We start from the raw sequence: 13,549 nt of genomic DNA, 5'->3' as shown, positions 1-13,549 counted from the left end.
ACTGGTCTTGTAATTTTAACTTTTTATTAAAATTTCCATCTTTATGGATTTTTTTTGTACTACTGGTTTCTTCAGTTTTCACAGGTGTCTTTTTGACAGGTGTCTTCCATTTCATCTATTGAGAGTTTAAAAATATCTTAATCAATCTTTCCCTGTCATTTGTCCATTGCCTAAAAATAGTTTTTTTTTCACTTTTTTCCCTGGTTTTCCAATTGTTTATGGTGGGAATTCTCTATTGAGGTTTCAAATTCTGCCATCTTTTTTAAGAACTCATGTGTTATTTGTAAGCTCTTATTCACATTTTACAATTAAAATATTTTACCTCTAAATACAATGATTTTCAAAAACACTTTCATCTCCCTTTATAGGCACTGTGTTCTCAGATTTTCTCTTTGATTGCTTACAAACCTCTTTTAAAGAGGTTTTCCTCAGCTGGGAGAGAGAAGCTCTCTCGCTTCTCTGAGTTGGGGAAGACCTGGGGGCAATAAAGTCTTCCTAAACTGACCTTGGGCTTCCTCATGGCTCAGACAGTAAAGAATCTGCCTCCAATGCAGGAGACCTGGGTTCGATCCCCAGGCCGGGAAGATCTCCTGGAGAAGGGAATGGCAACCTACTCCAGTGTTCTTGCCTGGAGAATTCCATGGACGGAGAAGCCTGGTGGGCTACAGTCCGCAGGGTCGCAAATAGTTGGACGTGACTGAAGCGACTCACACACACAAACTGACCAATACTCCTTATTTTACCCACTGCCATTGCCGGATGTACCTGATGGTGCCAGGTCTTGAAACTTTTGATGATTTGGAGGAAACTGGGTCAGTTTCTGGTCCCTCTCTGGGTGTGACCTCTTGACTATGTTGCATAGGGTTTGGATCATACTACTTGCATGCCTTGCTTGATACTCTCGAGTTCTATATTAATTGTTTAAAACCATACTTTGTTTTTTTAATTTGGGCCAACGCAGCTTTGGGTATTGCTCCTAATTCAGCCTCCATGAAGTGACCTGGGCCCCAGTGAGAACTGACTTGAGGATCCAGTCTTTCCCCATCTCAGTTCATCTTTAGTGTGGTAGAACCAAAGTGTGTTTGACCCCCTGTTGATACACAATTAGATGAGTGTTTTCCTGTAACTCAAAACATTAAAAAGCCAATTTTCTCTTATATTAGGTGGTAAGTTTTAATGATCACAATCAAGAAAAGGCTTTAAATAGACATAGCTGTCTAATAGCTGCTACAAAGGAAAGTTGACAATTGTTTTTATTGAACCAGAATATTATTATTATTTATAATTATTATAATTATATTTATAATTATGTTTATAATTATTATTATTTTTGAAAGCTGCTCCCAGATTTTTTAAGGTAGACTTTTATTGAAGTAGTTCTGACACAGGAAAATACATAAATTACAAGTGTAATTTTTACAATATAAATACTATAAAAAGTATAAGTATAACCAGCACCTATATCAAGAAATAGAATGTTACTCAAATACCGGAAACCCCCTCCCATCCTCTCTGTTTCTTTTGTCCTACAGATCATTACTGCCTTGACCATAGCTTTGCTTTGCCTGTTTTAAACCGTTTAATAAATGGAATCATACTTGTCTACTCTTTTGTGTCTGGCTTCTTACCTTCCATGGTGTTATGTTTGAGATTCATCCATGTTGTCATATGTAGCAGTAGTTAGTTCATTCTCATTGAAGTATGATATTTCACTGCATTAACCTACCACCATTTGTACATTCTACTATTGCTAGACCTTTGTTTTATTTCTAGCTTGGAGCTATCAGTAGTACTGAAACTATTACGAACTTTCTTATACATGTTTTAGAGAATGTACATTATACATTTCTCTTGAGCATATAGCTAGGGGTACTAAGTTCATGAGTATGCAAGTTTAATAGGCTTAAACCAAATAGTTTAAGTGGTTATACCAGTTTATACTCTAGCCAGCAAGATATGAGGGTTCCATATCCTCTTATATACTTAGTATTGTCATTAAATATTTTCACCCTTCTAGAAGATACATGGAGTATCTCATTATATCTCAACTTATGACTGAAGTTGGTCATCTTTTAACTTTTTTATTAATCATTTAATATTCTCTTCTGTAAAATTTCTATAAGTCTTTCCCCTATTTTCTATTTAGTTGGCTGATCTTTCCTCATTGATATATTGTAGGGTTGCATATTTGGGTTTGTTCCTTTGTCATATAGCTGTATTATAAATATTATTTCACATCTGAAATAATGGTGTTACTTGATAAACCGAAGTACTAATTTTTTAGGATAGTCCAATTAATCAGGGTATTCCCTGCTTATAGTTAATGTCTTTTGTGTTCTACTTAAGACATGTAAAGTCATGGAGATCTTCTGTGTTTTCCTCTATGGAAGATTTATTTTCCATATTTTACATAAGATACTCAGTTGACCCAAGATCATTTACTGAAAAGACTATATTTTTCCTCATTGTATGCAATGTACCTACCTTTGTCATACATATGGGGACTACATGTGCATAGGTCTGATTCTGTATGTATAATCTGTCCCATTGGCCGATTTGTATACAGATTGGACTTCCTTAAACGATTAGAAGAATTCACTAGTAAGCCATCTGCTTGGACATTTCTGTATGAGAATTTTTTCTTTTAATTTTTATTTGTTTTATTTTTGGCTGTGCTGGGTTTTCACTGCTGAACGTGGGCTTTCTCTAGTTGTGGCCAGGGGGGCTATTCTTCATTGTGGTGCATGGGCCTCTCATTGCAGCGGCCTCTCTTGTGGCCCTTAGGCTCTAGAACACAGGCTCAGCAGTTGTGGTACATGGGCTTAGTTCCTTGAAGGCATATGGGATTTTCTGGGACCAAGATCAAACCTGTGTACCCTGCATTGGCAGAAGGATTGTTAACCACTGGACCACCAGGAGAGCCCCTGTGAGAAGGTTTTAAATTGAAGATTCAATGTATTTATTAGACATAGGACCAATCAGATTTTCTGTTTTGTGTGTGTGTGTGTGTCTGTTTTGGTATACTGTACCTTCCTAGGACTTAGTTTTTTAATTTATTGGCATAAATTCCTCATTGTGTTATTATCTTATAACTCTCAGTAGAACCTGTTTTGATGTCACCTTTATCATTATTTTGTTAAATTTATTTATTTTTAATTGGAGGATAATAGATAGAATTTATTTATTTTAATTGGAGCTTTACATTGATGTGTTGGTTTCTGCCATACATCAACATGGATCAGCCATAGGTATACATATGTCCCCTCCCTCTTGAGCTTCCCTCCCGCCTCCCACCCCATCCCACCCCCCCCCCCAGGTTGTCACAGAATACCTGGTTGAGCCCCCTTCGTCACACGGCAAGTCCCCACCAGCTGTCTGTTTTACGTGTGGTAATGTTTGTGTTTCCATGCTGCTCTCTCAGTTTGTCCCACCCTCTCCTTCCCACACCGTGTCCACAAGTCGGTTCTCCATGTCTGTCTCTATTGCTGTATCATTCTTGGTAGTGGTAGTATGTGCCTTCTTTCTTTCTCTGTTAGTCTTGGTAGAGGCCTGTCGATTTTTAATTAAGTTACTGATTTCTGTTATTTTTGTTATTCCTTTCTCCTTTGTATTTAATATTCTATTTTTCTGATTTCGTGAGATTGGTAATTGATATAGATAGATAGACATTTCCTTCTAACTATGCTGTAGCTGCATTTTATGTTTCATGTTTCTATTATCATTTAGTTTAAAATATTTTCAATTTGTGTTGTGATTTCTTCTTTGTTTTGTCAGTTATTTTAAAATGTATGGGCTAGTTTTAAAATATCTGTGGATTTCCTAACTATCTTTTTGATACTTTGATATTTATTTCTGGTGTAATTCCACTGAGTTCAGAGTACACATTCTGAATGATCTGTGTCCTGTGAAATGTGTTTTTTCTACTTTAGTGGTGGTGGTTTAATCACTTAAATCATGTCTGACTCCTGCGAGCCCATGGACTGTATGTAGCCCACTAGGCTCCTCTGTCCATGGGATTTCCCAGGCAAGAATACTCGAGTGGGTTGCCATTTCCTTCTCCATTTTGGTTAATGTTATGTATGGACTTAAATATATATATTCTGTCATTGTTGGGTATAGTGTTCCAAATATTCAGTATATCATTTAGGTCAAGTTTATCTTATAGCTCATATCACCCTATTCTTAATGGTTTGATTTCTGAGTTATTGAGAATGGTGTGCAAACATATCTATCATTGTTAAGATTTATTTTTTCCTTTTATAGTCCCAATTTTTACTTTATACATTTTGAAGTTATGTTACACGTAAATGTAGGTTTGTTATATATTCCTAGATAATTGAACAAACCTTTAGTCAATATGAACAGTTTAAAAGTCTGTTTTCTCTAATTAAATGAGATTTGTCTGATAGTAGTATAGGTACACCAGCTTTCTTGTGGTTAGTGCTTGCTTGATACATCCTTTTCTATTCTTTCTTTTTATTTCTGGATCTATATTTCTGGCATTTCTCTCATGAGTGGCATATAGTTGGATTTTATTTTTTTAAATATAGTCTCACAACCTTAGTTTTTAATAGGATAATTTAGACCAGTTACTAATATATATAGTATTGGTTGTCTGCTATTTTATTATTTATTTTCAACTTTACTCACTTGCTTTAAATCTCTTTTTTGTCTTCTAGCTTGCCTTCTCTTGAATCAACTATTTTTATTGTTCTATATTCCCCCATAAGAGCTTGTATCTTCTTTAACTGTCTTTTATTGCTAAGTCTAGTAAATAAAACCAGCTTATTACTATCCAAAATAAGTAATTCCCAGGCAATGCTAATAACTTGAAACAATTCTATTTTCTTTCATCTTTTGTATTAACTTTTCTTACGTATTTTAATTATGTATATATGTTCAACCTCTCAAGACATTACTAGTATTATTTTGTGCAATAATATTTTAAAATGATTTTGTTTATTTATCTTTAGTTTGACTGTGCTGGGTCTTCCTTGTTGTGTAGGCTTTTCTCTAGTTGCAGGGAATGGGGGCTATTCTTTAGTTGTGGTGCAGAGGCTCTTCTGGGCTTCCTTGGTGGCTCAGACAGTAGAGAATCCACCTGCAATAAGGGAGACCTGGGTTCGATCCCTGGGTTGGGAAGATCCCCTGGAGGAGGGCATGGCAACTCACTCCAGTATTCTTGCCTGGAGAATCCCCATGGACGGAGGAGCTTGGTGGGCTGCAGTCCATGGGGTCACAGAGTCGGACACGACTGACCACAGCACACATTCCTCTCTTCTGCTATGTCTGATAATATGCTGTTAAATCTGTCTATTGAGTTCTTAATTTCATTTATTATATTCTTCAGTTATAGAATTTTCACTTGATTCTTTGGTTCCAGTTCTCTGTTAAAATTCTCGTTCTTATCTGTTTTATTGAACATAGTATTCACACTTATTTTTAAACCCCATGTCTGATAACTTTGATATCTGAGTTCTGAGGATCTTTGTCTATTATTTGCTTTTTATCTTGATTCAGTAATTTCTTAGTACTCCTGGTAGTTTAAGATTGAATCCTAGAAATTATGTATGAAGGGGTGAATAGGCTCTGGATAATGTTATTTTCCTTCCTGAGAAAGTTTGCCTTCCCTCTGGTAGACAGCTGGAGTGAAAGCAAACCTTCCTGACCCATCCAGGGATTCTTTAGCTGGAGATTGGGTTGAATGTTCATGAAGCCCTTGCTACTGAGCTGTTGAACTGAAGCCCTTGAACTGAAGCCCTCCTGGAGTCCCAACTGAGAGCTTTATATGTTTACTATGACCACCACTCACCCCACCCCGAGAAGGTCCTGAACTCATTTTTGGCTCAATAGTACTATAAGACTATAGAGAATTCTAAATTTCTACTTAGCTTCGTTTCTTGCCTTGAGAAACAAGAGTGCATCAAATTCTGTGAGGAAAAAACTGGATCACCTCTCTGCATTTCCCTTCTCTCTCAAATGTTAGACTATCAAGTTGGCCTCAAGTGATATCTGATGACTTTAGACAGTTTCTTTTTTCGATGCAGATTTTTTCAGTTACTTTTTGCAATAATGTTGGTCTGCCACAAGGCCACTCTAGCATGTCCAGAAGCAAAAGTCAGTTCTTAAGATTGTGAGATTTGGCAAAACAGGTGTTTAAACATTCTTTTGAGTGAGGATATGTTATTCTAAGCTCACAAGGATTTTAGCCTTAAAGTGCACCTGTTTAACTTTCTTTTCCAGATGAGTACAAGGAGATGATGATGATGATAATGATTATAGCTCTTTATAGATTTTCTGGAGGGAATAGGAGAAAAAAGTGTTGAGGGAGGCTTGTTCTTGACAGACTTTCCCAGGAATCTTTGTATCATCTATGCTAATAATAAGTGCTTCTCATTGCATTTCTTGGTACAAAGTCTTAAATAGACAAATGAAAAGACAGACGTTCATAAATATGTACCAAAAACTAATGTGCATTCAGAATTCTGCTTGTTAATATCAGGCTACCATGAGACCAAGTGAGAATGTTGTTGAGTAAGTGTGGAGTTTGTTTGTGGGGAGAGGAATCATCTTATCAGACAACTCATGAGACCAGGGCCCATATCCCAGTAGCAGAGTCCCATTTCTAATGACTAGTATAGTCGTTTCCCCAAATTCAGGGCCTTGCCTCCAAGACATACTGGGTGTATCCTGGCAGATTTTCTGCTTTGTTCCTAATTTTCTGTGCTCACATGTGTATCATCATGGTACATTTTCCTCATGTCAATGTCACATTCATACAGATTTGAAGACACTCCTTCCTTACCAGTAGCATGCATGTGTGTGAAGTCACTTCAATTTGTATCCGACTCTTTGCAACCCAATGGACTGCAGCCCACCAGGCTCCTCTGTCCATGGGATTCCCCAGGCAAGAATACTGGAGTGGGTTGCCATTTCCTCCTCCAGGGAGTCTTCCTGACCCAGGGGTCGAACTGGTGTCTCTTTTATCTCTTGCATTGGCAGGCAGGTTCTTTACCACTAGTGCCACCTGGGAAGCCCTTACCAGCAGCAGAAAGTCCTAACTTTATTAGTAGATATCAGTGTTTCACAGCCTAACTTTTTGTTTTCCATCTGAATGCTGAAATGAGTTTACAAAACATAAATGCTGGTTTTAGTAGTTACTCTGAAAGCTGAACTTTTTTCCTACCAGGTATTGACCTCTAGTTGCAATGGTTTCTTAAGGCCACATCTCGGTTATTTTAAATATGACCATATCACTAAAATAGATAAGATGCATGCTTTTTTTTATTATTTGTTAGCATATTGCAGTCTGTATAGGTTTTTTGAGACTTTAAAATTCAGGTAACTTCTCTGTAATCACAAAGAAAATAAATATTTTACTCAGGCCTGTGATTTCTGAATGCCATCTCCAAATTTTCCTGCTTCATACATAGTATATTTGATAACCCAGTCCTGCCATGTCTTCTATCTACCTCTTCTCCCCTTTTTCTATATTCACTTCAAGAAGTCTTCAAAATTGCAACTTCTTTGTTAGCATTATAAACAAGGTCATGTTCTTATCCCAACTAGATGTTTTACTGTGATAAAACAGACATGTTTATTTTTGATGTCTTTCAGACTGGGTGATTACACCTATGAATAAGAAATCTATTCTCCAGGCAGATATTCCTGAAGGAGAATTGGGTCAGTGGATGATAAAGGAAAGATTCACTAGAGATAGTTGCTGGAAATATGATAGCCTGTTGGAATGGCAGCATGGAGGCCAGGAGATAAACTTGCAGCAAGTGGTGCTTGCTCATGAGAAAACTTCGTCTGTGGTTGGTAACCAGAAATGTGGTGAATCTGGGAAAGACAGCATCATGAACTCATCTTTTGTTCAAAGTCAGGGATTTCAATCTAGCAAAAAAGCCTTTGAGTGTAGTGAGTGTGGAAAAGTCTTCACTAAGAGTTCAACCCTCAGTAAACATCAGAAGATTCATAGTGAAAAACTTAACACAAATCAGAAAATTGTTATTAAAGAGAAGCGATATGAATGTAGAGAATGTGGGAAGGCCTTTCACCAGAGCACACACCTCATCCATCACCAAAGAATTCACACTGGTGAGAAGCCATATGAATGTAAGGAATGTGGCAAGGCCTTCTCAGTGAGCTCCTCACTTACTTATCATCAGAAAATTCATACTGGAGAGAAACCTTTTGAATGCAACTTATGTGGAAAAGCTTTTATCCGAAACATACACCTTGCCCACCATCACAGAATACATACTGGAGAGAAACCTTTTAAATGTAATATATGTGACAAAGCCTTTGTGTGCAGGGCACATCTTACCAAACACCAGAATATTCATAGTGGAGAGAAACCCTATAAATGTAATGAATGTGGGAAAGCCTTCAATCAGAGTACAAGTTTTCTTCAGCATCAGAGAATTCACACTGGAGAGAAGCCTTTTGAATGTAATGAATGTGGAAAGGCCTTCAGGGTGAACTCTTCCCTTACTGAACATCAAAGGATTCATACCGGAGAGAAACCTTATAAATGTAATGAATGTGGGAAAGCATTCAGGGATAATTCATCATTTGCTCGACATCGGAAAATTCATACTGGGGAGAAACCTTACAGATGTGGTTTGTGTGAGAAAGCCTTCAGGGACCAATCAGCCCTAGCCCAACATCAGAGAATTCATACTGGGGAGAAGCCTTATACATGTAATATATGTGAGAAAGCCTTCAGTGACCATTCAGCCCTCACTCAGCATAAGAGAATTCATACTAGAGAAAAACCTTACAAATGTAAAATCTGTGGGAAAGCCTTTATCCGAAGTACACACCTGACTCAACATCAGAGGATTCACACAGGAGAGAAACCCTATAAATGTAATAAATGTGGGAAAGCGTTTAACCAGACTGCAAACCTCATTCAGCATCAGAGACATCATATAGGAGAAAAGTGACATGGAAGAGCCTTGCAACTGAGTGTATTAATTATTGAATGCAGGAGAATCTGTTCTGCAGAATAACCATGAAAGCTTACTTGAAGATAGTCATTTTATTACTGAGAGTCAAGGTTTACACTAGTATGGGTTTTGAGACCTTAAAAATGGCAAACACTTGTGCTCACTTCGGCAGCACATATACTAAAAAAATAATGGCAAACATTCTTCATACTTCAGAAACTATCTTGGTTGAATAGCAGTGATATTTAATTAGTCTGAATTACCAAGTGCCAGAACCAGAATGGACCTTCATTAACAACATAGGAAATTAGCCCACCATTAAGAGAAATTATAAAATTGTAAAAATTAAGGTTGAGAAGCAAAGGAACAAAAAAGAAAATGGTCTATAAGCATTTTACTCTACTTGTAGGAGGCTTTCTCCCTTTAATGGAACACTTTGTTTTCATCACCCCCTACTGCTGACAGTGTAAAGAAAGTACAGTTATCTATGCATTGGCCCAGGAGTTAAATTATGCTTCCTGCCCTCTGCTTCAGATCACCTTTTGTCAGACTTCCCTGGTTTGTATGTCCACTGGCTTCTTACTTCTATTCTCCTCCTGGGATAATTCATTTGAACAGTGTGCCCCTTTTTGATTTAGCAACTCCTAATTGGTAGCATCACGTCAATTACTACCACATAATTTTCCCTTGAAGACTGGTGACTTGACCTCATACACAGTCCATGATTCTGGATATTGCACTAAACCCAGCTTTCAGAACACGGGACACCTGTCTGGAAGGCAGAGGTTGATCTAAATTCCTGAGTTACCCAGTTCCTCTGGGCTTCAGCTTGACTCTGACCCTTGGATAATCCCTAAATTAGGGACATAGTCTGTGCAGACATTTCCTTCCAATTGTTCTGCATTGTAGTACTCTACACGTGGCAGTCAGGGGCATGCTGCACTTCGGGTGTGATGATCCCAAAACCTAGAGATGTTCTGGGCCACCTCTGCTCCTGTGACTTGCCATTTCATGATGTGCAACTGATGAGGTTAGAGCCTCAGGCAAGTTGTCAGAATGCTCTTAACCACTCTTTCCCTTAGCTGGGCAGTCCTCTGTATCCACTGCATTAAAGTATATTTGTTGCTCGCAGAATATTGAACTGCTGGATACTGGTCCTTGCCTTCCTGTGGTCCACTTTTCTGAAGGTATCAACTCTGTGTTCACAGAAGATGGAGAGAGCTTTGAATTTCTGATTTTGCATTTAAAAGTTGCCATTTCCTCTCCACCACCTGGGTATTCTACCATTTAAAGATTACCCCATTCTGACAGTACTGAGCAGCGTGTTGAGTAATTCATGGAGTGGTCAGCAGCACTGTGACATTCTCTGGCAGGGGCCGCTCCCAGGAGTCGAAGTGATACTCTAGTCCTGCAGGTACAGTTCCCTCACTATCTTTAATTCTTTAGTGCTGTCAGTAGAAATCACAGATAAAATAATATCCATGTGCCTTCAAACACAGCCCCTCATGGCACCTTCCCTTCCCCATCACAAAGAATGGGGAGCCCACACTACTGCAGACTGGAGCATGCTAAGGCGTGAAGGTGGAAGAGCAAGTCAGCTGTCGTCTGGGAAGCAGTGTGGCAGGTTCCTGGTCTGTGAAAATGCTCTCCATCAAGTTGGGTCACCTGCCAGCCCCCATGAAAGCTGTACCTCAGCGCCAAGTTACAGGAGAGGATATTCTTTGTGATGATGGAATCAGGACTTCAGGTTGAACATAGGCTTGGAAGCTTCCAGTAGCTTTAAAGCCCCAAGTTCTCTAAATTCAGCTACCACCTAATAAAGGCCGCCTACATGGGTTGGTATCTCCTGTTAGGTGATCAACAGCTCATCCTTTCTCCCCAGAGGAGCTGCAGGTGAAGCAGCATTTCAAGAGGTTGCTTGGAACCCACCATGCCCTGGGCCCAAACATGTTAATCTGTAGCTTCTCATGGCTGGCAACCCCAGATCCAACAATAAACTTGGAAAACTGCTCACTGCTGCAGAGATCTGCTTTCAGTACTATCCCTGTGTCCCACTGGTCCTGTTACCTCCTTCCCTTGAATCCCTCACAAGAAGCACATTTCTCAGCTGAGTTGTTCCTTTTGTTTTTAATAAGAGCTGTTACCCCTTGGTGTGTGCTTGCCACTGGGCTAAGGTTCCTGCTGCCACTCATCCAGGGACAGCTGTAGCAGCTTTCCTAGAACATCAGTGCAGTCTGATGACCCTCCATCCAATGACAGTCCATTTTCCCTGAGACCGCTCCTGTTGGGCTTGGGTCTTCATGAAATTAGACCTCTGAGATGACTAGTCACTCCCTTGTCTGGGAAGGCAAAAATAAATGGCCTATTAGAAATGCCTGAGCCAACTTGGATGTGTTTATGACTATTAGCAGTGACTTTATTCTGCCACACTATTAACACATTATGTATGACCCTCTCAACTAAGGGAGCCAAAAGTTGCCTGGGTGCTATTTTGTACTTTTTAAATCTGAAGTAGTATGATTCTGCACGCCAGCAGTCTGACCTTTGGCTTAACCCCAAAAGTGCACTTTGGAGAACTCTGACTTCCAGGCCCTCAGCCACCTTCGCTTCTGCCAGCCAATCTGCACGGCGTTAGAAAAGAGTTGAGCAATTACTGACAGGGACTTTTCTTTACCTAAGCCTCCTAGGTGGAGCAGTTCATTCTGCAACTTGCTTTTCTAGTTTTGCTGATAGACACAGTGACAGAAAATGAGGGTCACTGGGACCCTCCACCCTCAGCACATCCAGCCCATCCCTCACTACTCCCCGATGCCACAAACATTTCCCAGCACACCCACATCTATACCAACTCAAAATAATGAATCTGAACATGTGGCAGAGGAAATGCTGAGGCAGTGTACCCATCCCATTCACCTGGACTCTAGGAAAAGGACACAGAAGCAGACCTAGAACCCATCTCCCACACCAGTGCCTTCCTAGGGCACTTTGGAATTTGCCCAGTGATTTTTGGAATTGCCCTTGGGAGTACCAGTTCTACTCTGGCTGGGGAAGGGTTTGAATAGAGAATTAGCTTGTAGACTTTTTGTTATATTCTTCAATGTCTCCAGGCTCCTATGAATAGCTACTGAAAGTGCCAGCTCCTGAGGGAAAAATAATTTTTCCAAGTTTCCCCACACAAATTCCTCTGATTCTTCTCTCATCAGGACTTCCTCATTGCCAGCTGATTCATTTTGCACCTGAGTTCTCCCTGGTAAGTTTGCCCAGCTTAGAGAGCAGCACCTCATCAAGATGTTGCCTTTCTCCATATTCAGTGACGGCTTTTAAAATGGCACCTTGACCTTGCAGCAGACTAGGGCTTCCAGCCTCAGAGCCTTGGAACAAATAGCCCTAAACTGCATGCCTGCCTTTGGTTGAGAAAATAACCATGTTTAGTTCCCTACACGTGAATGTAATCTAAGAGTCACAGCTTCTAGCTGTCTTAACTCTTTTCCCTTCCTTACCCTCTTTGTATTTTGCTCTACCCACCCATGCTGGATTAGCCACCAGGACAATCTGGAAATAACCACTCTGGCCCGCCCATGCTGGATTAGCCACCAGGACAATCTGGAAATAACCACTCCTACCTGCTTTATCCTGCAGTGAAAATATGCCCACCTCAACTCCTGCTATATATATTTTGGATCATATTTTTACTTTTGATATTTTTATATCAATTTGTGAAGGAAGAAAACTACAAGACTCTACTAATTCCATCTCTCAAGGACATCTCCATTGTGCTCATGATGGTTCTCTGCCCGTGTCAGGGTTTGGTTGTATGGACGTGTCCCTCCTCATTCTTTGTCTTATCCTGTACACCACACATCACTATCCTCAGGGGAAAAAAAAAATGTTTCTATAAGAATTACTAATCAGTGTGTCTTTCTGAAAATAAGTGGGAAAAGTATGCAGTGCTTAAGATGTGCAAGCTGCCTGGTGATCTAATTAGATATCACTAAGAGTGGCTAGAAATCATGCTTCCAAGTGTGTTTACCTTTTCATGGCCAATGTGGTCCTAACTCCCCATGCTGACTATCTAAACCTACCTGACCCCAGAAAGCATAGAGCTCAGGCCATGTAATATCAAGAGCTGTGTTGTCAGTTGCTGGGGGGTAACAGTTAACATTTGAGGGCATACCTGGTGCCAGGTACTGTTGTAAGCATTCTCACTTAATCCTCACAGTTATGTGAGACCACTTCTACCATCCCCATCTGAAGGGTGAAGAGAGGACTAGGGACTTGTCAGAAGTCACACAGCTGGTAAAGGGTGAATCAAGGAATTGACCCTCTAGAAGTGCTGAGTACTGCACTTCCTTTATGGCACGTTCTAGGCCACCCTGGAGAGCCACTGGGCTTTAGATGTCAGGGTGAGGCTGATGCAGGTGTAGATGAGAGGCAGTGTGGCGTGGCGGCATGGCCTAGGGACATCTCATGAGGGCAGTCTGTGATAACCATAGCAGGTCCTCCACCCAGGCCAAATGAGGGAGTTGTTACTAGGAATGCCCATTCTAGAGGTGTTCCAAAAGGGGAATGCTGGTGGCCAGAAAACCAGAAAGGGG

The 13,549-nt window shown here is 40.0% G+C and overlaps 1 protein-coding gene across 7 annotated transcripts in view; it reads left to right on the top strand.

The window, feature by feature from the left end:
- The window catches only part of ZNF454 (zinc finger protein 454), a 29,235-nt gene extending 17,913 nt beyond the window's left edge, over window positions 1-11,322 (top strand). For all 7 annotated transcript variants that reach the window (XM_043467046.1, XM_043467051.1, XM_043467045.1 and 4 more), the window contains one exon: window positions 7,618-11,322. In XM_043467046.1, the coding sequence (XP_043322981.1) occupies window positions 7,618-8,951 (1,334 nt within the window). In that variant the 3' untranslated portion in view covers window positions 8,952-11,322. The remainder of the gene's footprint in view (window positions 1-7,617) is intronic.
- The last annotated feature ends 2,227 nt before the right edge of the window (window positions 11,323-13,549 follow it).

This window comes from Cervus canadensis, chromosome 4 (assembly GCF_019320065.1).
Source record: "Cervus canadensis isolate Bull #8, Minnesota chromosome 4, ASM1932006v1, whole genome shotgun sequence".
In the NCBI taxonomy this organism is placed as follows: Eukaryota; Metazoa; Chordata; class Mammalia; order Artiodactyla; family Cervidae; genus Cervus; species Cervus canadensis.
This window is presented reverse-complemented; position numbering and strand designations above follow the sequence as displayed.